Source organism: Cibotium barometz, chromosome 49 (genome assembly GCF_041138505.1).
Source record: "Cibotium barometz isolate CiBa-2024 chromosome 49, ASM4113850v1, whole genome shotgun sequence".
Lineage (NCBI taxonomy): Eukaryota > Viridiplantae > Streptophyta > Polypodiopsida > Cyatheales > Cibotiaceae > Cibotium > Cibotium barometz.
In genome coordinates this window covers 37,866,794-37,893,708 of record NC_141094.1, presented here as the reverse complement: position 1 = coordinate 37,893,708, position 26,915 = coordinate 37,866,794, and the positions used below count along the sequence as shown (strand labels likewise).

Here is a 26,915-nt window from a genome sequence, read left to right as displayed (position 1 = left end):
ATGGTGCCCAAAGAATAGCAGAGTTTGCTACCCGACCCCCTTTTCACAAATGCCTCACTTAAATTGGTCTACACAGCCCACCCCTAAGGCAGCCAACCCTAGTCAGCAGCTTTACATTAATTTGCATTGACGTGTTAATTAACGTTTTGCACTAACTAGAGTAACACACAAACCCTCTTTTGTCCCTTTCTAGAATAGAGCTCACAACATGGGCTGGTTCTTTACAAAAACCTAACCCTAACTGGTGGCCTAGCCCTAACCCTAACTCTAAATGGTAAAGCCACATGACACATGCATCCAATGACTGAGGATGATGAATGTGACGGACCAAGGCTCATCATAGCTGCGAGTTGGTTGATGATAGCTGGGGTCCACGGATCAATGAGAGAACCCAAATAAAAACTTCCCCCAAACCCAACCTTGTGCACTCTTGGAATCTAAGGGCTCTACCTGTCAATGCATGTAACAACCAGGTGCCGGGTGGGTGCATGAGTTGGAGTCAAATTAACTTTAAACAAGATTTAAAAGCACTAATCACGACACAAACACATGTAGAGATATGAATAGTACACCACACTAGGAGCCAAAAATGTTGCCCGACCCCCCACCCTTTTTTTAAGGAATATATTTTGCTCTGAATACAAGATCACAGGTGCCCGAGGCTCACCACTGGTCTGCACCTAATTACTCCACAACTCTCAAGGTCCTCTTGTCCAACAAGCTCAAACTCAAGCGTCCTGGAAAAGTCTGCCCCAAATACTCCGACCGCCCTATAGTCACATGTATCTCTAGGAAAGAAGGGTTAATCCATTGTCCAGCCAGTATGCTGCACAGCCAACCCTAACTCTGCAAGTTCAATCCATGGGGTTCTTCACGTGATCAAATCGAAGCCAAAGGCCACATCAGCAAGACGGCAATCTGTGACATTGACGATGTCTCCAGTACAGATTACTAGGCACGCTCCTCCATGCAAATATCCATCAACCAAACCCCCATAATAGTTGTCCAAATATGTTGTTACACGCACTGAGCTTGAGACCAGATTACCTGCAAAGATCTTGTAAATCTGAACGGAAAGGAGTCATGTGCCTAGAAGCACCACTGTCTAGAATCCACTCCCGAGTATCCGTTGCGGAGAATCCTCCAATCTCCTCCCTGCCTGAAGAAAATGAAACATCGGTGTCCATCACCTCCAGGTGCACAAAAGCCGGAGTTTTCATGATTGCTGTTGAGGAATCTTCACCCTTCTCGGTCTTCCGCTTGGGACACTGCCTCCAATAGTGGCCTTTCTCGCCACAATCATTATAGGTCCTCTCTGCCTTTAGTTTCTCGCAGTCAACATCGGACTTCTTCTCAGAAGACTTCTCCGAGGAAGCCTTCCCTTTGCCCATGTTACGGCCTTTCTACCGTTGGCCAGTTAAGGCCTCCGCGAACCTCCACCCTGAGGAGGGTTCGTGAATCGTTTCTCCTGGTCCAAGACCATGGGCACAAGCTCCTCCCACGTGATGGTGCTGAGCCTGCCACTGGTAATCAAAGACGAGTAAAATGCTGAGTACTGAGAGGGCAAGTGCGACAGCAACGTTATGGCCATGTCCTCTGACGATATCTCTTTCCTAGCCTGAAGAACTTCCTGCTGAAGAGCCTGCAGCTTGTTAATATGCTCCCGCGCATCGTCAACGACTTTGCAGGGCTCATAACCCGCATCTGTACTTCCAAGGAAATCCTCTTCATGGGCGATACCCTGTCGTAAAGAGAGGCCAAATGCTGCCATATACCTCTGGCCAGCGTCATATGCTTTACATGATTGATTACCTGCGGTGTGCAGCAGTTGAGAAAGATAAACGAACGGACCCTAGCGTTGACACGATCCCACATCTGTGTCTGAGCCTCCCGGTCCTTTCGGATCGACGGTAGCTCCCCTTCCTCTACTTCCGGCCGTGGAACCCCAACAATGACGAAATCAACAAGGTCGTAAGACTCCAGAACAGATTCCATCATAACCTTCCATATGCCGTAGTTGTTCCCGTCCAACTGACGGTCCACTGGGAACGTGGGGAGAGTCGGGATCTTCACATGCTTCTCACCCATCTCTAACAAATCTGCCATCGCGGGATGTAACTGAAAAAGGGTGGGTGGGTGGGAAAAAAAACTCTAAACTTGCAAGTGGCTGTCCAGCACTTTAGCCCGCCTTCCTCTTGCAACTTCTCTCCCGGAACAATCCAAACAGTCCACCAATCAGCAACGTAACTATCCCCCTCTTGCTCTGAAAACTCCCAAGATCTATCAAGAGCCTAGGGCTTTGATACCATGTCAAAATACGCAGCGGAAATGATAACCAAACTTGAGACCACAAGAGCAAGTAGAATGCAGAAAATAGACAGCACAAGAGAAGGAGAGAGATAGGCGTATAACTCTTCTCTATACACAAGATCCCGAGGAAAACTGAATGAATACAATGTGGGGCAATGGGGCCTATTTATATGGCCCCATCATGCAGTCGGCCAACACTAGTGGCCCTCACGACTGGGCACATCCAGTCGGCCAGCAGAGAAAAATACCACGACCCCTCCTGATGAAGTCGACCAGCAGAGAAAAATACACGAGTGCAGTCGGCCAACATCAGAGGCTCCTGCCAGCCTCCTGCCAGCCTATGGCAGCCACCCACATCATGGAAAAAATGGGAAAAAAATATAGGGAGTGAGGAAAAATGATAAAATTCCTATACAGGGCGGGCACACCCACAACAGAGGCCCTGGTGTCTGATAAAGACAGGAGATGACTTCTAACACAACAGTCCCAGAATTCACAACAACAACAACACGCAGGGGGAAGAGGCCAATTGAGAGGCAGGGGGAGTCAAAGAGGTCGTGGAAATTGGCAAAGGCAATATAATGATACACATGGATTCTTTTATTGTGGTAAGCCTGGACATGTGCAGGCAGATTGTTATAAGAAGCAAGCTGACATGCAAAATGGGAAATTGCAGCAAAACAACTATGCATCCTCCAGCAGAAACAATAAGGATAATGAAAGGTTGTTTGTTATGCAGCATGTCGTTAATGCCATGTCTGAAAATGTTGAAGCAGCACATAAAGATGATGTATGGTACGTTGATTCAGGTGCTTCGAACCACATGACAAGTCATGGGGAGTGGTTCAAGGAGATAAAAAACCTTGAAAGGCTAGGTTTTGTGGAAACAGGGGGATGACACTGCTCATCCAATTGCCCATGTTGGAGATGTGCCATTGTCTATGCAGGATGGCAAAGTGAAGTACCTTGCAGATGTACTTCATGTTTCGAACATAACAAAGAATCTGGTTTCAGTTGGCCAGATGATTGAGCAGGGTTTGCAGGTTCGGTTTAACCCTGATGGTTGTTATGTTGAAGACTTTAAAGACAAGTGCAGGTTGGTTGCAAAAGACAACAGAGTGGGCAGAATGTTTACATTGAATGTAAACATGCCTGAAGTGAGTGCTGCGATGTTTGCAAATGGTTCAGGAATTGTTGCAGACACAGACATTTAGCATAAAAGAATTGGACATGTGAATGTGCACAGAATGAAGTCTATGCAGACTAAAGGAATTGTGACAGGGCTGCCAAAGTCTAAAGTTGAAGGTATGCAGAAAATATGTGAAGCATGCCAATTTGGAAAGCAAACAAAGCATGTATTTCCATGTGACAGAAATGTAAGCAGAAATGCACTAGATGTTGTGCATTCAGATGTATGGGGTCCTACGAAGACCATGTCTATGGGAGGCTGCAGGTATTATGTGACATTTATTGATGACCACACAAGGAAAGTGTGGGTATACTTCATGAAGGAGAAAAGTGAGGTATTCACTCATTTTCAGAATTTCACAGTTATGGTTGAAAAGCAAACAGGGAAACATGTAAAGTGCCTAAGGTCAGATGGAGGGGGAAAGTACTTCTCCAATGAGTTCTTTGAATTTTTGCAAAAGAATGGTATTCAGAGACAGTTTACATGCAGATACACTCTGCAGCAAAATGGAGTTGCTGAGCGGAAAAACAGGCACATTGCTGAGATTGCGCGAGCATTGATGGAAGAGAAGAATATGCCGTATAGCTATTGGGTTGAGGCTGTTTCTACAACAGTTTACATCATGAACAGGACTCCAACTGCAGCCATACATGATGTAAGTGCAGAGGAGAGGTTTACTGGCAAAAAACCTGATTTGTCTCATCTGAAAGTCTTTGGATGCATTGCATATGTGCATGTGCTAGATAAGCTGAGAACTAAGCTGGATTCAAAAGCTGAAAAATGTGTGTTTATTGGGTATTCCCTTGAGCAAAAGGGATACAGGTGTTATAACCCTGCTACACGTGAGTTCAGGGTAAGCAGGGATGTTGTTTTTGATGAGATGAGCAGCTGGTATGTTGCTGAAAAAGAAGCTGTTGGGGCTGATGTGAGTGGAAATGTGGTTGCACAGAATGCAAGTCAGCAATCACAATCTTTGAGTGGACCAGGAGAGTCCTCATCTAGTGATTCAGTTGTTGATAGACCATGGAGTGGCAGGCTGCGTCATAATACCAGTCTTGCAAATGTGATTAGTACATCACATAAAGACAAAGAGAAAAAAGAAGGCTATGGAAGCCATGAATGCAAAGCTGCGAAGATCTGGGAGAGTGAAGAATCCTGTGCAGAGGTTTACCTATGATGGTTATGTGGCTGCATACATGGCAAAAGTTGTCCAGGTTGTAGAGCCCACATGCATTGATGAGGCTGTTGGAAATGTGTGTTGGAAGAAAGCTATGGATGAGGAGATGGATATACTATATGGAAATGAGACTTGGAATTTAGTGCAATTGCCTGAAGGCAAGAAAGCCATTGGATGCAAGTGGGTATACAAAGTAAAACATAACAGTGATGGAAGCACAAGGCTAGATTGGTAGCCAAAGGATATGCGCAGACATATGGCATTGATTATGAGGAAACTTTCAGCCCAGTTGCCAAGATGGCAACAGTGAGAGTTGTGATAGCAGTGGCTGCGTCAAAGCAATGGTCTTTACATCAGATAGATGTAAAGAATGCATTCTTGCATGGGGATTTGCAGGAAGAGGTGTATATGTTACTGCCACCTGGTTATGAGGATGTGAGTCACCCCGAGCATGTTTGCAGGTTGAAGAAAGCCTTGTATGGCTTAAAACAAGCACCAAGAGCATGGTCTGACAAGATTTCTGAATATCTTGTCACTATTGGCTTTCATGTAGCCAATGCAGATTTCTCGCTGTATGTAAGACACAGTGATAGAGGGGTTGTGCTTGTTGTCATCTATGTAGATGACCTGATCATTACACGGGACCATGATGCAAAGATCTTGCTTAGACAGAAGTTTGAGATGAAGGATCTGGGGAGCTCAGATATTTCTCGGGCATTGAGGTGATTAGGTCACCACATGGTCTTGGATTACTGCAGAGACAGTATGGCTTGGACATGTTATCCAAGTATGGTATGGCTTGGACATGTTATCCAAGTATGGTATGGCAGGCTGTAAGCCTATCTCAGTGCCATTGGATCAGAATGGCAAGTTGAGTGCAGATTCAGGAGAGATTTTGGAGGATCCTACTATGTATAGGCGCATAGTAGGAAGCTTGATCTACATGGCGATCACCAGACCAGATTTGAGCTATGTTGTTGGGTTGGTGAGTCAATTTATGCAGGTTTCTCGGAAGCTGCATTTGGATGCATTGAGACGCATACTGAGGTATGTGACGTCTACTTTGCATTGTGGACTATTTTATGAAACTGGGACAGAGATATGTGTACATGGGTACACAGATGCTGATTGGGCTAGTAGTATCTCAGATAGAAGATCTACTAGTGGCTTCATGTTTTCTTTGGGGAGTGCTGCTGTGACTTGCAGTAGAAGCAAGAAGCAGCCTACGGTTGCTCTATCCAATACAGAGGCCAAGTACAGAGGTGCTGCTATGGCAGCATGTGAGGTAGCTTGGTTGAGAAAGCTACTTGTAGATTTGGGTCTATCAGTGGATAGACAAGTTGTCATTTTCTGTGACAACATTAGCAGTATACAGTTGGCCAGGAACCCACTTTTTCATGCTCGCAAGAAGCATATAGAGGTCCACTACCATTTTGTCAGAGAGAAGGTTTTGGCAGAAGACGTTGACCTTGTTTATGTCAGCACACAGGATCAGGTCGCTGACATCTTCGCCAAAGCATTGGGTATAGAGAAGCTCCGCAGATTCAGGGCTTCGCTTGGTGTACATGAGATGGAGTTGAGCTCGAGGGGGAGTTGAGATATCGAGCTCATCTAGTGAGGCAGTGGACACTGATGACCCGCCTGGGGGATAGGCCCCACACTTACATCACTGGCATGGTTGGTGAAGATCATGGGTGATATGCGGCCAGTGGGATGACAGGCTGTGTGAGAGCCATTCTTGAGACTGGCATAGTTATAACGCTAGCTCATTTAGTTGGGTTCACACTATAGAGAACCCTAGTATGTATTTGGTTAAGTACCTTTTCATATTGTGTGTACTCTTATCTTTGTATATGGTGTGTTGAGTGTTGTGTGAAGAAGAAGAAGATTTTCAGCCTCACCTTGTGTGCTCTCTTTTAGGGTTTTGTGAGTGTGTGTGTGCTTGCAAGAGCTCAAGCTCTCTTCTCCCCTGCATCTTTTCACCCAAGATCTAAAACATATCCACGGGCCCTATGGCCTACCCAGGATCTAGATCTTAGATCATCCTACCATGTCCTTGGAGTCCATATGAGCCTTGTTGGAAATTATTTCATCCCCAGATGGACTTTCCCATGCACATTCATGCTTGTATCTGGCTCCATTTGAAGCCTGGCATATGCATCTAGGCACTACATATTTTTTGCTATTTTTTGCCTATTTTTAGGCATCATTTCAGCATCTTTTGCATTGTTGGCCAGTCCTCTGATTTTCTACTGGCCGACCAACTCCTCTCCCACCTATTTAAAGGTGGCTAGGCTTAGCCTCGTTATCATCCATCTTTTCAGCTTTTGCAGTGATAGGCAGCATCTACGGGACCTCCCTCATGTTGGGTAGGAGGGCAGCTAGCCTGCACACACACACACACAAGCTCAAGCACAAAGAAACGTGAGTGCTAGAAAAGATGTACTCGTTGAATGATTGAAATGAAAGTACAAATGAGTACTAAAAAGCCTAGGGCTAAGTGCCCAACACACAAAAGTGTGTTCACACAGGGAAAAAACCTGTGTCCAGCTACAAGGAAAAAATGCCCGTGAGTAAGCTGGGTTCACACCTGAACTAGCCGGGAGTGGTCGGGTGATGTGAGAGTGCTGGAAAAGATGTACTCGTTGAATGATTGAAATGAAAGTACAAATGAGTACTAAAAAGCCCAGGGCTAAGTGCCCAACACACAAAAGTGTGTTCACACGGGGAAAAAACTTGTGTCCAGCCACAAGGAAAAGTGCCCGTGAGTAAGCTGGGTTCACACCTGAACTAGCCGGGAGTGGCCGGGTGGCCATGACCAACAGCCCCCCCCTCAAGTGAATGGTGTAAGCGGGTAGCAGGGTGATAAAGTTGTGAATGTTGCCCTGCACTATGCTCCACAGTAAGAGTGATCAAGAGAGATCACGATGGCAAAGATGAACTCCATTGCCAATGGGAAAAGCAAGAAACTTGCTCGGGGGTTCCGAGCCTAGGAGGAGGTCAATCTTGTGGTCCTCTAGTCTGGCAGAAGCATTGGCTACTGTCTGGGAAGTCTGGATGTAAATCATCGCACACTGTGAGCCTTTCCTGATTGCTCGTTTAGCTTGCAAATGGCTTATGAGCGGAAAGTTCGGGATTCCTGGCTCACACTTAATGGTCACTGGGACGTTGGACACATTTCGACTAATCTGGAAAGTGTGCTTGTCCCACTTGACATCAGGAAGGAACTTGTGAAACCACCAAATGCCCAACATTATGTTTGCTTCTACAAGAGGAGCAACCATAAAATCACGCACAAATTCTATGCCTTGAATAACTAACTTAGCACCAAGAGCTTCATACTTGACGCTGGTCGTCATGCCTGTGCTAAAACCCTCAACTTGCTTGTCCACCGAAGTCATGACGAAACGGGCACGCCGAGCGGTCTGTTCCGTGACCACGTCCTCCTGTCAGAATACGCAGCGGAGATGATGACCAGATCTCGGAACACAAGAGCAAAAACGCATGCAGAAAAATACAGCACGAGAGAGAGAGTGTTGGGGTAAAGGCATAATGCCCACCCTTATAGTGTGTACAAGCCCATAAGTTATAGTACATAGTATACTTAGTACTTTTAATGTACTAAGTGCACTATGTGTACTAGTGCAATATACATGTGTGATAGGGGAGTCACACACTCATTCCCATGAGTTGACTTATCCCCACAACTCTCTCTCTCTCTCTCCCTTGTTCTCTCTGTGTATGTCTCCCACATGAATTAACCTAACCCTAATTCATCATACTCCCATTCAACTGGTATCAGAGCCGGTGTTGGTCGTACCCTGTGCTGGTCGTACCCTGTGACTGCTATCAGCTGGCTTAAGCAGTGCTGCTCTCCCAGGCGCAGGTGGAGAAGAAGGCGAATGCAGGGGTGTCAGCGCTGGGCAGCATACGTCCATACATTGGGCGGATAAGCGCTGAATCCAAGAAGCGTGTAGCGCTGGGTGTAGACTGGCGCTAGGCGAAGCAGGCAAACACAAGCGAAGGCATGCATGTAATCGTGGAGACAAGCTCATAGCGAAGCACTGGCCACCTATGCGAGTGGCGCTCAGCAGAGCGATAGCACCACTAGGCAAAGGCAGGCGAGCGAAGAAGCGTTGGGTGAAGGCGTTGGTGAACAAGCGCTGGCTACTAGGCGCTAGGCGAAGGCAGGCAAGCCTGAAGGAGGCCAGCGCATTCAAGCGAAGCAGGCAAAGCAGGCGGATACGTAGCTGGGCAGCATCAACAGCTTGAGACGCCAACTCGTCGAAGCTAGACTGGGGCCACGTCTGTGACCAGCCCAAGCCACGTTCTCTGCACGACTGTACCCGTCAGCTGCAAGTACAGTCGCCCAGCCCTCCGTCATCCGTACAGCAGCAAACGCATCAGCTTGATTGGAGCAGCCAACCATCTGAGCATCAGCTACAGCTACAGCAGCTTCCTCAACCCCCTTCTGCAAACAACAGCATCACGATTTCTACAGCAGCACCAAATTCAGCAAACCCCCCCCTTTCCTGCAACAAAAAAATCAAAAATTACAAGGTATCTTGCTTCATTTTTTTTCGGACTTGCAATTGAGCAGGTACAATAATCAATTGAGCAGGTACAGGTGCCCAATTGCTCAATTTTGAGCAAAATTGGCAAAATTGGGTGACATTGGTCACAATCAGGATCAATTTGCAAGAAATTGGTCACAATCAGGATCAATTTGCAGGAAATTGGATGTCGAAATTTGGGGCTTTTGATGTAATTGTGCAATTAAGCACTCATACATGCTGTATGATGTGAGAAATCGCACATTTGGGCAAAATTGCAGCAAATTGCAGTGCAAATCAAGGGGCTTTTGTGCCGATTGGGTTGATTTGCATGCAAGCAATCGCATTTGATGCTGTGGATAATGTGTTGATGCCTTACAAGCACTCAATGTGCCTATAAATCAAGGGGCTTTCATTATTTGGATGTATATGTGGCCAGGGGGAAGCATCGTGAACACTCTGGATGCCTTCATGTGCGTCAATGTACCATGTATGATCAGAAATTGATCTTAAATCAAGGGGCTTTTCAAGTTCGTATGCTTGTTGAGCTTGGCAAAGCAGCAGGCAAGACATTTATGCCTTGAATCCTCAAAAATCAGCTTGCAGTCAAGGGGCTTTTGCCCAATTTCTGTTCGGGACTGTTGTATGCAGTGTACGGGACTGTAAAAGTCTGATTTTCACTCATTTGGACAGCCAGGAGAGCATTTATTGCTACTGTACCTGCTGGTACAGATTTGGCACAACTTTGTGCAAGTTTTGGCATGGCTGTACACTGTTTTGAGTGACCAAAAGGCTCAATTTCAGCTGCTGTACTTGCCGGTACAAGTTTGGTACATCATTGGTGAGCACTTGGTACTGCTGTACAGTACTTTGGAAGGGCAACAGAGCACATTCAAGGTTCCGTACGCTTTAGCTTGTGGCAGTCTCATGTATGCCATGGTTGCTACTAGGCCGGACATTGCATTTGCAGTGGGAGTGGTTTCTAGATACATGGCCAACCCTGGCAAGAAGCATTGGGAAGCAGTGAAAGGTGTCATGAGATACCTGAAGGGCACACAGGATATGTGCATTTGCTTTGGCAAACAGGATGCATTAGTGCATGGTTACACGGATTCGGATTATGCCGGTCATCCAGATAACCGGAAGTCTACTACCGGTTATGTATTTACATTCACAGGAGGTGCTGTGTCATGGATATCCAGGATGCAGAAGTGCACAGCCTTATCTACTACAGAGGCCGAGTATATTGCAGCCACAGAGGCTTGCAAGGAGGCATTATGGCTATCTCGGTTAGTGGTTGATTTGGGTTATACAAGGGATATTCCATTGTTGCATTGTGACAGTCAGAGTGCCATCCAGTTGGCTAAGAACCCTGTCTTTCATGCAAAGACGAAGCATGTGGATGTGAAGTATCACTTCATCAGAGAGGTGATAGAGAACAAGCAAATTCAGCTTGTTAAGATTCATACGGATGACAACCCGGCTGATCTGTTGACAAAGAGTTTGCCTCCGGAGCGGTTTGCTCATTGCAGACACTTGATGGGCATTGGATGAGGCCAGTTTCAGCCTTGATATGGCCTTGTATATTATAATGTACATGCTGATTTTTTCTTTTCCTTTACTTAAGGGCACTTTGCCTTTAAGTGGGAGGTTGTTGGGGTAAAGGCATAATGCCCACCCTTATAGTGTGTACAAGCCCATAAGTTATAGTACATAGTATACTTAGTACTTTTAATGTACTAAGTGCACTATGTGTACTAGTGTAATATACATGTGTGATAGGGGAGTCACACACTCATTCCCATGAGTTGACTTATCCCCACAGCTCTCTCTCTCTCTCCCCCTTGTTCTCTCTGTGTATGTCTCCCACATGAATTAACCTAACCCTAATTCATCATACTCCCATTCAGAGAGAAGTAGGCGTGTAACTCTGCTCTATATACACAAGAAGATCCCGGGTATGATACAGGCAAGGGGGCTGGGGGCCTATTTATATGCCCCCACATCAGCAGTCGGCCTGCTGTAGGGCAGCCGACTAGACACAGAATCCTCCACGACTGGATAATCACAGTCGGCCAGCAGCATGCAGCCAGTCGGCCAGCACTGAGGGTCCACGACTGGTCAAGTAGAGTCGGCCAGCTCCAATACACACATCCTGATGTAGTCCGCCAACAAATGGATCCTCCTACCAACTCAAGGCTGCCTCCCAAGCCATAGAAAAAATGGGAAAAATAGGGGAAAAATGCGGGGAGTGAGGAAAAATGATAAAACACCTCATAAGGGCGGGCACACCCACAACAAAGGCCTTGGTGTATAAAACTAGACAGGAGATGACTTCTAACACCCCCTCTCAGCTCTTGGCTGTGAAACCAACCACAGGGACCTGGGGTGCCGCCTGAGCAAATCCTGACAGAGCGACTTCGTGAAGAGGTCCACAGTACAGTCCTCCGTCGAACAGAACTCTAGCAAGATGTCATCAGCAACAATATGTTCACGAACAAAGTGCCTCTGGATGACCATGGGTTCCTCCAGTGGAAGCCCAAACCTGCAATGCAACCTCTGCATCCTCACCACCTCACAAGCAGCATCACAAACAGCCCGGTACTCTGCCTCTGTCAGCGACAAGGCAAAAGATGACTGCCTCTTACTGCTCCGAAAAAATGCTCCTGGGCCTGAAGTAGATCTCCTCGTGTCCAGATCTCCTCCCCAAACTAAGTCACTCCAACCGTGGAGTCGGACTCCATCCAACAATCCCCCTCCTGTGTACAAGAGTCCATGGTCCTTCGCATGCCGCAGAAACCACAGGAAACGCAATCCCGCCTCCCAAAGAGTCATCCGCAACCATGAGCTCAACTGCCTCATCAGGAAGCTCCCGTCTAATCTGGTGTCCATCAACCAGATCAATGAACCATACAGCTTCTAAGTCAAAAAGGCATCACACTGCTCACAAGGATCAACACCTGTTACGGTGCAAAAACAAGTCCTCGAAACCTTATGAAGACCACGCAAGGCCTTCTGAAACCTGTCAACCACCCCCTCTGAATCCGGAACCACAAAGCCTGGAGAAACCACCTCCTTCTGCAAGTAATCACCTGCCACCTGCCTGGCTTTCCGAAAGGTCCCCGTGGAAAGAACATCCTCATCTACTGGAGGTTCTTTGTCCCGAACACGACGAGACATCAGAGCATAAGTGACCTGTTCAGTTTCCTTTGACTGACGAACACAAGAACCACCAACATCAGTACTGGAAAGTTCCAGCCAACTGCTGCCATCTACTGGCAAGCTATCCACCATCTAGTCCCGGAAAGCCTGCACCTGCAGCGTATCCACACTTAAGTGGCCATTACCAGACTGCCACTCATCACAAACTTGAGGACCTGGGAGAGAGAGTGCTGAAAGCTTGTAAACTCCATTCTCCACTCCGCCTTCCCAAACCACTTGGCCTGTTGCTTTGTCCCGGAGAGCAACAAAATGCTCATCAAACTCCACCCGTACTCCAGTCTTACAAACCTGATGCACTCACAACAGATGAAAACCAAGTGCCGGAACATACAACACCTGGGAGGAATGCTTCCCCCCTCTGCCCATCGGGAACTATCTCCATCTTGCCCTCACTGTGAACTGGGATAGTCGACGTATCCCCAATAAGAATGTGACCAAAAGCCTGCAGAGATCCTGTAAACCGGAACGGGAAGGAGTCATGTGCCTGGAAGCACCACTGTCTAGAATCCACTCCCGAGTATCCGTGGGCGAAGAATCCTCCAATCTCCTCCCTGCCTGAAGAAAATGAAACATCAGTGTCCACCACCTCCAGGTGCACAAAAGCCGGAGTCTTCATGATTGTTGATGAGGAATCTTCACCCTTCTCGGTCTTCCGCTTGGGACACTACCTCCAATAGTGGCCTTTCTCGCCACAATCATTACAGGTCCTCTCTGCCTTTAGTTTCTCGCGGTCAGTAACGGACTTCTTCTCAGAAGACTTCTCCGACGAAGCCTTCCCTTTGCCCGTGTTACAGCCTTTCGACCGTTGGCCAGTTAAGGCCTCCGAACCTCCACCCTGAGGAGGGTTCGTGAATCGTTCCTCCTCGTCTAGGACCATGGGCACAAGCTCCTCCCACGTGATGGTGCTGAGCCTGCCACCCACTGGTAATCAAAGACGAGTAAAATGTTGAGTACGAAGAGGGCAAGTGCGACAGCAACGTGATGGCCATGTCCTCTGACGATATCTCCTTCCCAGCCTGAAGAACTTTTTGCTGAAGAGCTTGCAGCTTGTTAATATACTCCCACATCGTCGACGACTTTGCAGGGCTCATAACCCGCATCTGTACTTCCAAGGAAATCCTCTTCATGGGCGATACCCTGTTGTAAAGAGAGGCCAAATGCTGCCATATACCTCTGGCCAGCGTCATATGTTTTACATGATTGATTACCTGCGGTGTGCAGTTGAGGAAAATAAACGATGGACCCTGGCGTTGACACGATCCCACATCTGTGTCTGAGCCTCCCGGTCCTTTCGGGTTGCGGTAACTCCCCTTCCTCTACTTCCGGCCGTGGAACACCAACAATGACGAAATCTGCGAGGTCGTAAGACTCCAGAACAGATTCCATCATAACCTTTCATATGCCGTAGTTGCTCCCGTCCAACTGACGGTCCATCGGGAACGTGGGAGAGTCGGGATCTTCACATGCCTCTCGGCCATCTCAAACAGATTTGACATTGCGGGGATGTACTCTGAAAAGGGTGGGTGGGTGGGAACAAAGAAGAACTAATACCTGCAAGTGGCTGTCCAGCAAATCAGCCCGCCGTCCTCTTGCTTCTCCTCTTCCCGAACAGTCCAACTCTGATACCATGTCAGAATACACAGCGGAGATGATTACCAGATCTGGGAACACAAGAGCAAAAACGCATGCAGAAAAATACAACACAAGAGAGAGAGAGAAGTAGGCGTGTAATTCTGCTCTATATACACAAGAAGATCCCGGGTATGATACACAAGTGGCAAGGGGGCTGGGGGCCTATTTATATGCCCCCACATCAACAGTCGGCCTGCTGTAGCCATAGAAAAAATGAGAAAAATAGGGGAAAAATGCGGGGAGTGAGGAAAAATGATAAAACACCTCATAAGGGGGGGCACACCCACAACAAAGGCCCTGGTGTATAAAACTAGACAGGAGATGACTTCTAACACCTCCATGCTGCCGCTGTCAAACAAGACGAGGACTCTCTGGCCACCTATGTAGCCAAAGGTCTTAAGTGATTCGTTGCGCTCATACTCCTGGTCATGGGTGCCCTTCTGCTTATCTTCGAGCTCCTGGCTAATGATTGCTATAACTGAAGCATTGGGATTCGAAGAACTAGGAACAGCCACTGGAGTCTGTGTGGGAGCTAGGCTCATCACTGATGCCGTGGAGGTTGAGGCGGTGGTCTTTGGAGCGGTAGTCTTCTTAGGACACTCCCGAGAAGCGTGTCCTTTTGCATGAAAAAAGAAACACCTACCCTCCTTGTATTGAGCAATCTCCTCAGCACTCAACTTGCCACCGGTCTTGCCTGCCTCCGCTTTTTGGTCCAGAGAAAGCTTGGGCCCATTGGTCGAGTTCTTGGAGCCAGAGGCTCCCGTGCTCTATCCTATGGAAGACCTCGTCTGGTTCTTGCCTTTTCCCCCAAGGTGGTAGCCTTGGGAGTAGCCGGTTGGGAAGTCTTGGGCTTTCTACCATTGTGCTTCATTTCCGCACTCTGCGTAAGCGAGAGTGCGTCCTCGAAGGTGGCTGGCCTAAACATACACACCTCCCACTAGATGTGCGTGTCAAGACCATACAGGAATTGCCCTTTCTTGTCTGTATCAGATAAGCCTAACTGCAAACATAAGTTCGAAATTTTATTGGCAAACTGAAGGACCGGTTGTGTGTTCTGACGCGCTCCCCTAAACTCGTCTTCGAGTCGCGCAAGGTAATGGGGCGGTAGAAACTGCTGCTTAAGGTCGCGGACAAACTCGTCCTAAACATAAGCTCCCATACCTAATCTGGTGTGGGCATGAGCCCACTGGGTCCACCAAGGAATGGCCTCACCTTCCCAAGTACCAGCTAGCTAAGATCACCCTATCAGTATCATTTTTTCTAGCTGCGGCAAAGTAAGCTTCAAATTGATGCAACCATGAATAAAGAGTTATGGGGTCGAGTTTACCAATATACTTACTGAATTTCATTTTCTTGGAAAAATGATTTGAGGAAGCCGCTGGTGTCAATCTTGCGTCCAAAGCCACAAGGTATCGCTCATGTTCCACGCGTCACATGGCGTCGTCTTCACGTTGTCAAATCTCCAATGCACGCGTTTGCAACTCAAGCATCGAACTCAGCTGCGGTCGTGACCCTTTGAAAGGGTCCTTGTGTAGAGGATCTGGAATCTGGGAAACGGTGGGAGAGGGAGGTGGAGACGGAGAATGCAGAGCTGGAGAACGGGTGCGCTCTTCCAGAGCCAGTATCTGTGCCTTCTACTCTTCCAACTTGGTACTCTGGTCTGCGATTGCTCGCATCATCTGTTGGAACATCTCTTTTACACTCATGCTTGATGCCCTAGCTGAACTGCCTGGTGCACTTTGGTCCCAAGGTTCTTAGTCTCTCTCGCCATCATAGCTCGCCATAGCAGGAAAATGCACTTCCTTTCCGGAGCGCAATCTGACCATCCACTATGTGTGTGGGAGACTTCCGGAGGCTTTCGGAGGCTAAAAACCAAACGTCCTTCGAGGGACAGGAGTCACTTCGAAAGGGATGGTCCACCGGAGTCTGAAAACCAACCACACCAACGAGAAAAAAATCTGGTTTCTTGCTGAATCTTTACACTTGAAGTAGGCTTTGATACCACTGTAACATGCGGAAGCTTCGGGGGAGATTGGTAACTTCAATGCTCAGAGATTAGCACACATTTCACGACGGAAATAATGCACAAAACTGAATATAGATGTGCAGAAAAATAGAGAGAGAAAGAGAGGGAGAAGAGGACACGGTACTGGGTCCCGAATACCCTCTGTAGGGCCCCCAACACGAATGGTGTATTTGCTTTTATTAGAATAATGCAAAATCTGAAAAGATTGAACCTAAACCTTCTTGGCTGAGATAGATCTCTGCCCTTAACCTTCAATCCTCTCACCCTTGCGTTAGCTTCTCCCTTGGCTATCCTGGCCCTTGAGTAGCTTTAGCACCTTGTGAATTATGAGATGAATAGGACTGATTTATGCCTTGGGTTTATATACCCCTCCTAGATACTGGTCGGCTGGTTTTATCCAGGTCGGTTTGCTGAAAATAGCCCCACGACCTGCTTAAAGTAGCATTAAATGCTGAAAATACCACGTGTTCACACCAATGACAGGCTGGCCATCCTGCGCTTTGCTATGGACTGTTGGGAAGCTTGTGTGGGCTGCCCCACACCTGGCCAACAGGCTTTAAAGGGCCTGATGCCCTGTTGGCTGCCTGTCCAGAGGCCCTAGGGCTGGCCAACAACCCTTCCAGCCCATCACATGGCTGGTGGGCACAGCCGAGGCCCTCCTGGCCCTTTGGGGGTGGTTCTACACCTCCCCCATGCCCACATAATTGATCTTGGGGTAACCCTATGGGCTGGCCCCATCCCTACATGCAAATCCTACATGTCTACACAGAGGTTTGGCATCCAGTATCATACCAGATACATAGAACCACTGACATCATTCCAGAGGGAGACTCACAACGCGGACTACCACTGTTTCATGTGCAGGACAATGCACACCTGACCTTGGACACATGTGCAGGACAATGCACACCTGACCTCGGACGAATGGAGTGGAACCCTGGCTGACTCGTCCCGGACTGGGCCAGGTCAGGTCTCCTGCACCTTCTTGTTCAGATATGTCTGCGTGGCATCCAAGTGCGGGATGCACGTGACAACAAAAAGGTTGCTATAATGCTTGTACATGGTTAAGCCCTTGGTCAGCCCCAAAGGGATGACCTCTAGTCCCTTCTCCATGACTTCTATGCTTCTAGATTGATGAATGACTTGAATGAACTGAATATTGCTGAATGTGTTGGATGAAAATGAGGGGTTTTGATTATATAGGTGTGGAGGTGCCAGCAAAGGTGCTGTCAGCCTGCTAATTGGACCTGAAATAGGCATTGAATGCCATAAATGCTGCGCTTATTGCCATGAAATGCTTTGCCTTCTTTACTGCTGCCCAAACCTGTTGCCATGCATGCTATCACCTGGCCGCCTGCTGCCTTGGATCCTTGCTGGCTGCCAACTGTGTTCTGTTGGCTGCTCTCCAAAGCTCTCCATGATGTGGCTGATGATGGTGCTCATGCTGATGCTGATGGTTCTGATCGTTTTCTCAGGGCTAAAACTTCCAGACTTGTTGCCACAGCACAACTAGCAAAAGGTTTTGCATCATTGGCCCTTCACTCTATCTATGTCGACCCGTGCTTTTGGTCTAAACCAAGATCACTGTATAAAGACAGCGATAAGGTTCATCATTTCCCACCACACAAGTTCCAGCTTCTCACCCTCTTCAACCGCAACCATGCTTAGCATACCCATGCAGAAGTGCTTCCTTGTTTCTTAGTGCTTCCATGTTTAAGTTCTGAGTATCCAAATAATAGCTATTATCAAAAAAGTCAAAACGTCGAACATGCCGACAACACTGAAAAAACGGCACACAAAACAATTGATAATGAAATTGCCATCTTGTATTAATCATGCGACAAATTTACAAATGGTGGGTTGGACTCATGAGGATCCGAGGCACGGGGATACTTTGCTCACAAGCCTTGTGTGTCAAAAAAATGTGATTGAGGTGGAAGAGGTCGGGCTAGGCCACGTCACTACCACACTCCAAGGGTCTCCCACATAGATGCGTTATCCTTGGTACGGGCTAGCATACCCCCAAAGCCCCCACGGGGTTGGGATAGTTTTCCCAAGGCTGAGCCACGTCCCACATTCACCCCCTCTTCACAACGAGCTAACTTTCAAGTAAAAAGGCATAATAAGACCCAAATGCTTCCATATTATAGTTCAAGTAAAAAGGTGTAATAAGGCATAAATGCATTGTGAATGAGCTAACTTTCAAGTAAAAAGGCGTAATAAGGCCCAAATCCTTCCGTATTCTGAGTCTCCATATAATAACTATTAAAAACCAAATTGTGAATGCATTGTGAATCTAAAAGCGTTCGAGTAAAAAGAGTAGCAAGGCCCAGAAGCTGGTTAATCACCTATGTAGAATACAAATCACAACTAGACCACTCAACTTCACATCCATGAGTAAGATCAGTGCACCTACAAAGTAGATGTGTGGTGCTTACTTTCAGGTCCACGTTGGACCGTGTTGCCAAAACTATTGCAAACTCGGGATCCTTCTGAATAGTACGCCACTTCCCTGGGCCATGTTTCTCTACCCCTGCCCTCAAGGCCGCCTCTTCTTCGGGAGTCCACTTCTGCTTTGGATTGCCCATTCACACACTCTGATGCTGCCAGAAAAAAAAAGGCATTAATAACCACGTTAAAACCCCAATATGTAGAAACCAAAAGCCAAAACCCTACTCTCATGCTGTTAGATTCAAAGGCACATGTCCTAACCCTTACTCTGATGGTCACCCAAATGTTGAAGCCCTAAAACCCCACTTCCCTGCTGTAAGGCACTCCTGATCATTCCTACACCACAGATTTCAAGCTGAACATGCACTCGCAATGATTCAAAACGAAGTGCAATGCCCCTAGGACCCCAATTCCATACTGCAAATGTACACTTGAGCATACCAGAACATGTGCCAAAACCCTAGACTCCCGATTCCCAAATCACACCCCACTCTTTCATAAAAACCCCAATTTTGCATTGTAAATGCACTCCTGCTCACACAAAGTTCAAAGTGCAAATGCACTCTTAACGCACAAGAAACGCTTCTCGTAATTCAGGACAATTGCCTTTCACCTGTGTATTTTTTCAAGCCGCAAAATTTCAAAGCTCCAACTCCGAAAGGATCGCATGGCAGAGGTAACCAGAAAGCTCTGAGAGCTGCATCAGTGCTGCAGGAAGCCAGCGACGCAGAATGTACAGGTCCTCCCGCAATAGGTTCCTTCTCGAGTGAAAACACTTAAAAAATTCGCCAACAGAAAATTGTTTCTGTTAGGGTTTCAGGGGACACTGTTAGCAGTCAACAAAAAACGCACTGCTGTCAAAGACTACTTGCTATTTTTTTCTGCTTTGGGATGTCTTTTAAAAGCCTTAATAATTATTATTATATTTATTTTTGTTTTAATTTTGCTATACATAGTAAGGACCCAAAATGTTTTTTTCTGAGTTTATTAATTAATTTTCTTTTTTGCATGACGGGCACTATGGTCGAGTTTTGACTTTTAGTAAGGCTTACTACCACGTGTTGCTACCTACTTCTCCAAGTGATCAGTTGTGTATGGCAACACTTGGTTGACGTCTGAGGTTGGTTTTGCATTTACTCCATATGCGTGCGCGGTTGCTCGCATTAGCTTGCCTGACTTCTAAGGCTTGGTTTCCACCTGTTTGCATATACGTGCCGGATTGCTCGAATCCATCTACGATTACCATGGTAGAGGCTCGCACGTCTTAGGCTTGTTTTGCATGTGCTCCATATGCATGCCCGATTGGTGGGATTGCTCTGGCTGACGTCTGAGGCATTATTTCCTTATTGCGTGTGCCTGGAACATGCACGAAATCATCTTCTAAAAGTGTGTTGATGTTACGGGCATCGAAAGGACATGGGTATCACGTGTAAGATGGTCCTCGTGTATTTGCATGCTTTTTGTTTCTTATTCCTGTGTCTAGCTCTCTCAGATCATTTATAAATACCGGGTTCTTCTTTTTTTTATGTATACTTCTAAGCATGGCACCTAAAAGAATTTCGCTCCGAGATATGACCAACTCGACGCGTGTTGGCTTATTTTTCTATGTGACGAAGCACAAGCCACTTGTACCATTGCTCCAAGAAACCTGCCTCGAAATTCAAGAAGGATTCTTGCCCCACCCAAAGGTCCCTCCTCCGTCCATAATGTTCTCACAGTCAAAAGGAGAGCCATATCACAAGGGTAGTTTGTAATTTTCCCGTGTTTTCTTTCCCCAAAACATGCTCGTATGTTGATATTAAAATTGCGCATATATGCGCTTGCCATTCTTTGCACACTATTCGCTAATAGTCTGGCAAATAAGTAAAATTGGCTATTTATGAATTTCTTGTTTATAGGATTGATGGTTTTTTGCTTTTGCTTTTTCCAAAAACTTCTTGAACTCTGAAGAGAAAAGCCAACAAGTAGCAGTTGAATCCTTCTGTCACCAAGTTTCCAGCTCCGAAAAAAATGAAACAGATCGAGGCATCAATTACAATATGCATAGGCAATGGAGATATTGACATATCCAACTAGGAACCCCTTGAAAAAATTGTGCATGTGGAATGCCTCAAAGGCATGTTTGCATTAGAGAAAGGTGGAACGCTCATCTCCATTTTCAAATGGTCGTCTCTATGATGGCACCCTCCTTGATAAGTATTGGCAAGCTCATAAAAAGATACATGCAATGGGATTTCTTCAAGCCTGAATTAGTTATGTGTAGAGTCTTGCGTCAAATATGCATGCATGCTTTTGAGGGTATGGTGGGATACTACATGAAGGATCTTCACAAAACCCACTTCAAACTTTTCTGCCATAATATTTCATGCGAAAAAATAAGTCGTGGGCATCAAGTATATGCTCTGTATGGTCAGGGAGATTTTAAAAACAAGGTATGTCTATCACCAATGAATCTTTTCAAGCGTGCATATGTCCATAGAAAATTACATTCCAAATAAGCTTGGTGCAACACTTGAGAACACTCTACTTTGAATGGTGCGAATCACCAAGTATTATCCTATAACAGCATCATGGATAATACCAAAAATAGGCAATGGCATGGATAGAAAAAGAGCTTCATCGATATGGAAGGTGATGAAAATACCGCACCTCACACAGTGTTCCGACATAGAGACGATTTCTACATGGACACACCAGCAAGAAGGTATTTTTATGGAACAAACAGAGAAGATGAAAGTGATGTAGATGACAGAGCAAATGAAGAAGGCAATCATGAAGGCAACCGGCAAAATCCAATTGTTGTTGACAATGAGATGGATGTTGAAGAAGAAGACTACATTGAAAATTGCTTGTCTATTCAAGAAAAGACCGCAAAATTCAAAGAAGTCATAATAACCAGAGAAAATTATGTCCCCCTATCGCCTACTACAAGAATATATGTAGGGCTTCCTAAAGATGATGCTTGTTTTGTGTAGTTTGCATAGCCAACCTTGTTTTGCTGAGTTTTATGGTGCTCTTTTACATATGCAAATGTCGACCTTCCATCTTGTGTGAAATCTTTGTGCAATCCAATTGCTCTCTATGTATATTCCCTTGTTTTGCTGAGTTTTATGGTGCTCTTTTACATATGCAAATGTCGACCTTCCATCTTGTGTGAAATCTTTGTGCAATCCAATTGCTCTCTATGTATATTCCCTTTTGCTATATAATTCCCGTTGTCTTTTGAATTCGCATCCATGGAAGTGGCTTATTCCTCTAATTTTATGTTTTTGACACTACTTAATGTTTTCCTATTGACATGGAATTTATGAAAATTTGGGCATATACTTATGTGGAATTAAATTAAGCTAATGGCATTCATATACTAATGTTGAATTAATTTAATGCCACAGCTATGACATTAAATTAATGCACACCAAACAAAATCATGAATATGCACACACCAAACAAAATCATGAATATATTCACCCATTTGCTATCTTGGGTACATATATTCATCCATTTTCTATGGCTTCCCACGCAAGCCGTAATGAAATACCCACTCCCATGCAAGCCGTAATGAAATACCGTAATGAAATACCCACTTCCCACGCAAGCCGTAATGAAATACCCACTTCCCAGCAAGCCGTAATGAAATACCCACTCCCACCTACCTCCCACACTACCACTTCCTCTCCCTCCCCCATGACTGCCACCTCTCTCCACCACCTCCCCTCTCCCCCATGACTGCCACCTCTCTCCACCACCTCCCCTCTCCCCCATGACTACCACCTCTCTCCACCACCTCCCCTCTCCCCCCCCCCCCCACCTCCGCCTCTCACCCCCCCCCCAAAAAAAGGTGCTATACAGAGAGTGTGAGAGACAATCCTAGCATGTTGCTGGAGTCTACCTTGCAAGGAGACAAAAAAAAACACATACTTGGAGAAAGAGAGAGGTTCTCACATCACTGTGGCTAGGTTGGATAAAGGTGATGAGAAACAATCGTGAGCCTATACATTCATGCGACAGAGAACATCATTGCGCATCTCTCATATCGTTGGACTCGAGCATATCAACTTGAGCATATCAACTTATCACATGCACAACAAGTACTTGAAGCACAACGGGAGCCAAAACAAGGTAACAACATAGATGTGATGCCAAGTGCAGGTATGCATATCAAGTGCAATGCCTAGGCCTTTATGTATGCCCATGCTAATGCCCTTAATAGACAATATGCAAGTCACACAGCTTGTGGATGTATATGCAAATTTGCCTTTTAGTGTGCCTTTGCCAATTGTACAAAACATGGATGCACAAGAAGACAATATCAACGAATACTAGACTTGATGTGCATAATATTATAAACCAATAGTTAATCCTTATTTGGGAGTGGAAAGACATAATGCCTACAAGGACACCAAACATGTTTTAGAACAATATTATAAACCAATAGTTAATCCATATTATTCAACCTTAGGTGGGAGTGCAAAGGCATAATGCCAACAAGGACACCAAACATGTTTTATGTTTTAAAACAATATTATAAACCAATAGGTAATCCAAACTTATTCATCCTTAGTTGGGAGTGCAAAGGCATAATGCCGACAAGGACACCAAACATGTTTTAGAACAGCCGTGTTAGTGTGGCATCAATATATGCTCAACAAGGCAAATCTCTCGCTTCCACTTCCTAGAAGTCTCATAGGCCTTGATAGTGGCATGCAAGGTCTTGTTCATGTTTCCTTTCGTTGGTTTAAGGGTGAGAAACATTTTAATTTTCTACACATATTCAGCACTTTTAACACCCTTTGAAGGGTTCATGAGATGAAGCATGCACCCACTTAGATAAATATGCATACGCTTCACTCACATGCAAACCTCCCTTGTGTTATGTGCACATTATATGTGTATATACTAGGAGGCTAACCCACATTAGGCTTGTGAGCATGGGAGCATGGGAACAAGCTCTAGTGGAGCATGGGTTAGGACTAACCTTAAGGGTTAAGGTTAGGGTCAGGCATCCAAGGGTCACACATGGGAAATGGAGAGTCAAGAGTCACTTGAGGGCCCTCCTATATAATAGGGGCATGGGGCACACTCAAGGGATGTTCTCTTGTGTAGAGGATTGTATCTACATTCTTGCCATTTCACTATAGAGCTGAGTGCTGTTGTATTGGAGTCATACCTCTTGGTGGTATGGAACACCAAGGTTAAGGTATGTGGTACTCCATTATATTTCATGTGTGCAACCCTTGGGCTTGGGGGTGGTTGGGTGTGGTAGAGTTTATGCCTGATTTATGCATGTTTATGCATGTTGATTATCTAGAGAGATCTTAGAGTTGTAAGAGTGGTATCAAAACAATCTCTAGTTAATTGTTGTTTTTTTTCTTTCTTATTCTAACTTTTGGCATTTTTTTAAAAAGTAAATTTTTATATTTACTAAACAAAAATGTTATTTTGTTGGTTTGTTTTGGTGATTTCGCACGTGGATTATCGATATGAAGATTGGAACGCGTGTTACTACTATTCAATGGACGAATCGACGTTGCGGGGGAATTCCGTGAGTTTAATGCTATTTTTTCCTATTTTTTATGGTTTAAAATAAGCATTAATGGAAATTTTTACAAAAATACCACATATTTTATTGTGGATATTTTTGGTAGAATGGATTCCCTAAATTTCTATAATTTTTAGAAAATTTTTCTTAAAATTTTAAAAAAATTTTGAGCATTTTTATGGTTAAAAATGTATTTTTGATGCATTTTGCGGGTATGTTTTCGATTTTCTGCCATTTTTTTTTTTGCTAAAAAGCAGTGTGGGTCAGTCAATTGATGCATTGGATTCTCTCCCGTGCATGTAAAGTTCTTCTCTTCCCCAAAATCTGAATTTTTTTCTTCTATTTCTCTCTCGTGCGTGTGAACGCCTTTTAATAGGATGATTTGATTAAATATTAATCATAATTAAACTTAATTATGATTAATAAAAAATTAATTAAACCTTAATCATCCACCTCTCTAACAGAGAAGGAGAGGGTGGAGAGAGAATGGATTGGAGAAGATGGAGAGGAGAGAAGAGTGAGGAGAGACGATTCATCTCTCCCTCTCTCTCATTTTGGCGCACAGGCTGCGGGGGGACTGCACAGCCCGCCGCCGCGCAAAACGAACCCCCCTATAAAATTTTTTTTACAAATCTTTAACTAAAGCTTAATTAAGATTTTTTTAAAAGCTTTAAAAAATTTATATTTAAAATAGATTTCTTCTTTTTCAAGATATTTTCAAATGGAAAAAAGCTTAGAAAAGGGAGAAAAAAATATATTATTTCTTTGAAAATTTTATTTTTTCCTCTGGAATTTTTTTTTCCTTGAACATTTTGGCTTTTCGCATTCTCGAAAAATCTTTTGACCTTCCGAATTCCGGGGATCTTTTGACCTTTGTGATTCCGAAAACTTTTGACCTTTCATATTCCCATTTTTTTGTCTTTTCATTTTCCCGAAACTGTTGGCTTTCCGTATTCTAGGAAAACCATTGGAATTCCAAAAAATTTTTACCGTTCGTATTCTAAATGCATTCGGGGTAAATTAAGAATTTTAAAAAATTCTGAAAATTAGTGAAAAATTAGACAAAGGTTATTTTAATTTGGGATTGGTGATTGGCATGTGGTGATTGGTGATTGGCATGTGGTATGTCCATTCAGGCACCCGTGACCATTCAAATTCTTTTTAAAAATCTATTTTTGGCCCAAAAATTTAAGACACTCATTAAAATTTTTAAATTTTCATTGGATTTAAAAATGTCAAGCGAAATTGGAAATTTCGTGGACGATGGGATTCTCATGAGAAATTAGGAATATTCTAGAAATTCTTTTTAGAAATCCTAGAAATTGGTATTTTTTAAATATCAATGGTATTTTGGCAAAATTATTTGCTAAATTTTTTTTGAAAAATTATAGATTTGAGTGCCATAAGATGGGTTTTAGTGGTTTTCAAAATTAGCATATTTTGAGGCCCTAAAAAATTAGGGAAAATTAGGAAAAAATCATGGTAATTCTTTTTTCTTGAGAATTCTTATTTTCGAGGGATATTTGGTGATATAGTACGTTTTTTATGTACTCACACTAAACAAATGCGGGTTATTCGCATATTATTAATGCGAGCATGCCTTGTATTAATACTTTATTTGTTTGGATTAATTCTAGACGATGTTTTCATGATTTTTTAGCCAATATCTAGCCACCAAATGCTAATTGAAGCATTTTTCTTATGTGTAGTTGTTTCTAGTAAAGTAATTTGCTAGAACTTTTGGTCGAGGGGTCAAGAGAAGGGTGAAGAAAAGTTTAATCTAGATTCATAGAGGACTCATTTACCATGGCTCATATTGACTTTTCAGTTAATGACAATGTCGATGACATGAGAGTGATCATCCCAACTCTAGAAGGGAAGATCTTAAGTTATGAAGAAGAAGAGGAGGCGGTAGCAAAGAGCAAATTTTTGGAGGTGACACAACATCTCGAGGCTACGATAACAAAGTGCCATGATGAGATGGAATCACTTAAGGTGCAGATTTTAACTCTACATAAAGCTCTTCTAGCCACCTCAACTACAGCTACCAAAGCAGTTGCTTCGTCTTTTGCACCAAAGGTGTATGGAGGGGAGAAGAAGGAGAAGACACAAGAATGTGTAGATGCCTGGCTTAACAGGTGGAATACACACTTTGCTTTTCACCCTTTCATTGATGCGCAGAAACTGCAAATGGCACATGGTTTAGTAAAGGGAAAAACTTTGACTTAGTGGAAGGATCTAAAAGAAGATTCTATTCCCACTACTTGGCTGGGATTTGAAGTTGCATTCAAGAAGGAATTTGTCCAACCAGAGGATGAATTCGAAGTTATTGCCAAGTTAGTTAAAAATAGCACGGCTAATCAGTCTTTTGATAACTATGTGCAAAAGTTTAGACAATTGGCTGCTAAAGCCAAGTTTGATGATCATACTTTGTGTGGTATTTTCATCAATGGTTTATCTCGTGATTATCAATACGAGGTGAAGAAGTGCAAAGTTAAAACGGCTGAGGATGCTATTCGGACTGCTTAGGTTTTTCATAAGACAATGGTTGGTGCCAATTCATCAAAACCAACGTCAAGTGAAAAGAAACCCATGTTCACTTATTCAACAGTGGACAGAAAAGGAAATTGGTTTTCACACCGAAACCAAAAAATGGTGACAATGCCAGCAAAAAACCAAAGTTTGTAAGGAAAAACTCACATGCTTTAAGTGGAAAGAGAAAGGGCATACAAAGAAATTTTGTCCTTTGAATGAAGCTACAACAACTTCGGTGCCTGGTCAAAAGGCAGCACCGAAAAAGTTTATTCCAAAGAAAT

General features: G+C 44.7%; 1 protein-coding gene across 3 annotated transcripts in view; it reads right to left on the bottom strand.

The window, feature by feature from the left end:
* LOC147610546 (single myb histone 1-like) overlaps positions 1-19,417 on the bottom strand; it is a 61,887-nt gene extending 42,470 nt beyond the window's left edge. For 2 of the 3 annotated variants that reach the window (XM_086786164.1, XM_086786166.1), the window contains exons 1-2: positions 19,174-19,417; positions 18,548-18,712 (exon numbers count right to left, since the gene is read on the bottom strand). In XM_086786164.1, coding sequence (XP_086642290.1) covers positions 18,548-18,697 — 150 coding nt within the window. In that variant the 5' untranslated portion in view covers positions 18,698-18,712; positions 19,174-19,417. The remainder of the gene's footprint in view (positions 1-18,547; positions 18,713-19,173) is intronic. The other variant, XM_086786165.1, reaches the window with a different exon arrangement.
* Between the last annotated feature and the right edge of the window lie 7,498 nt (positions 19,418-26,915).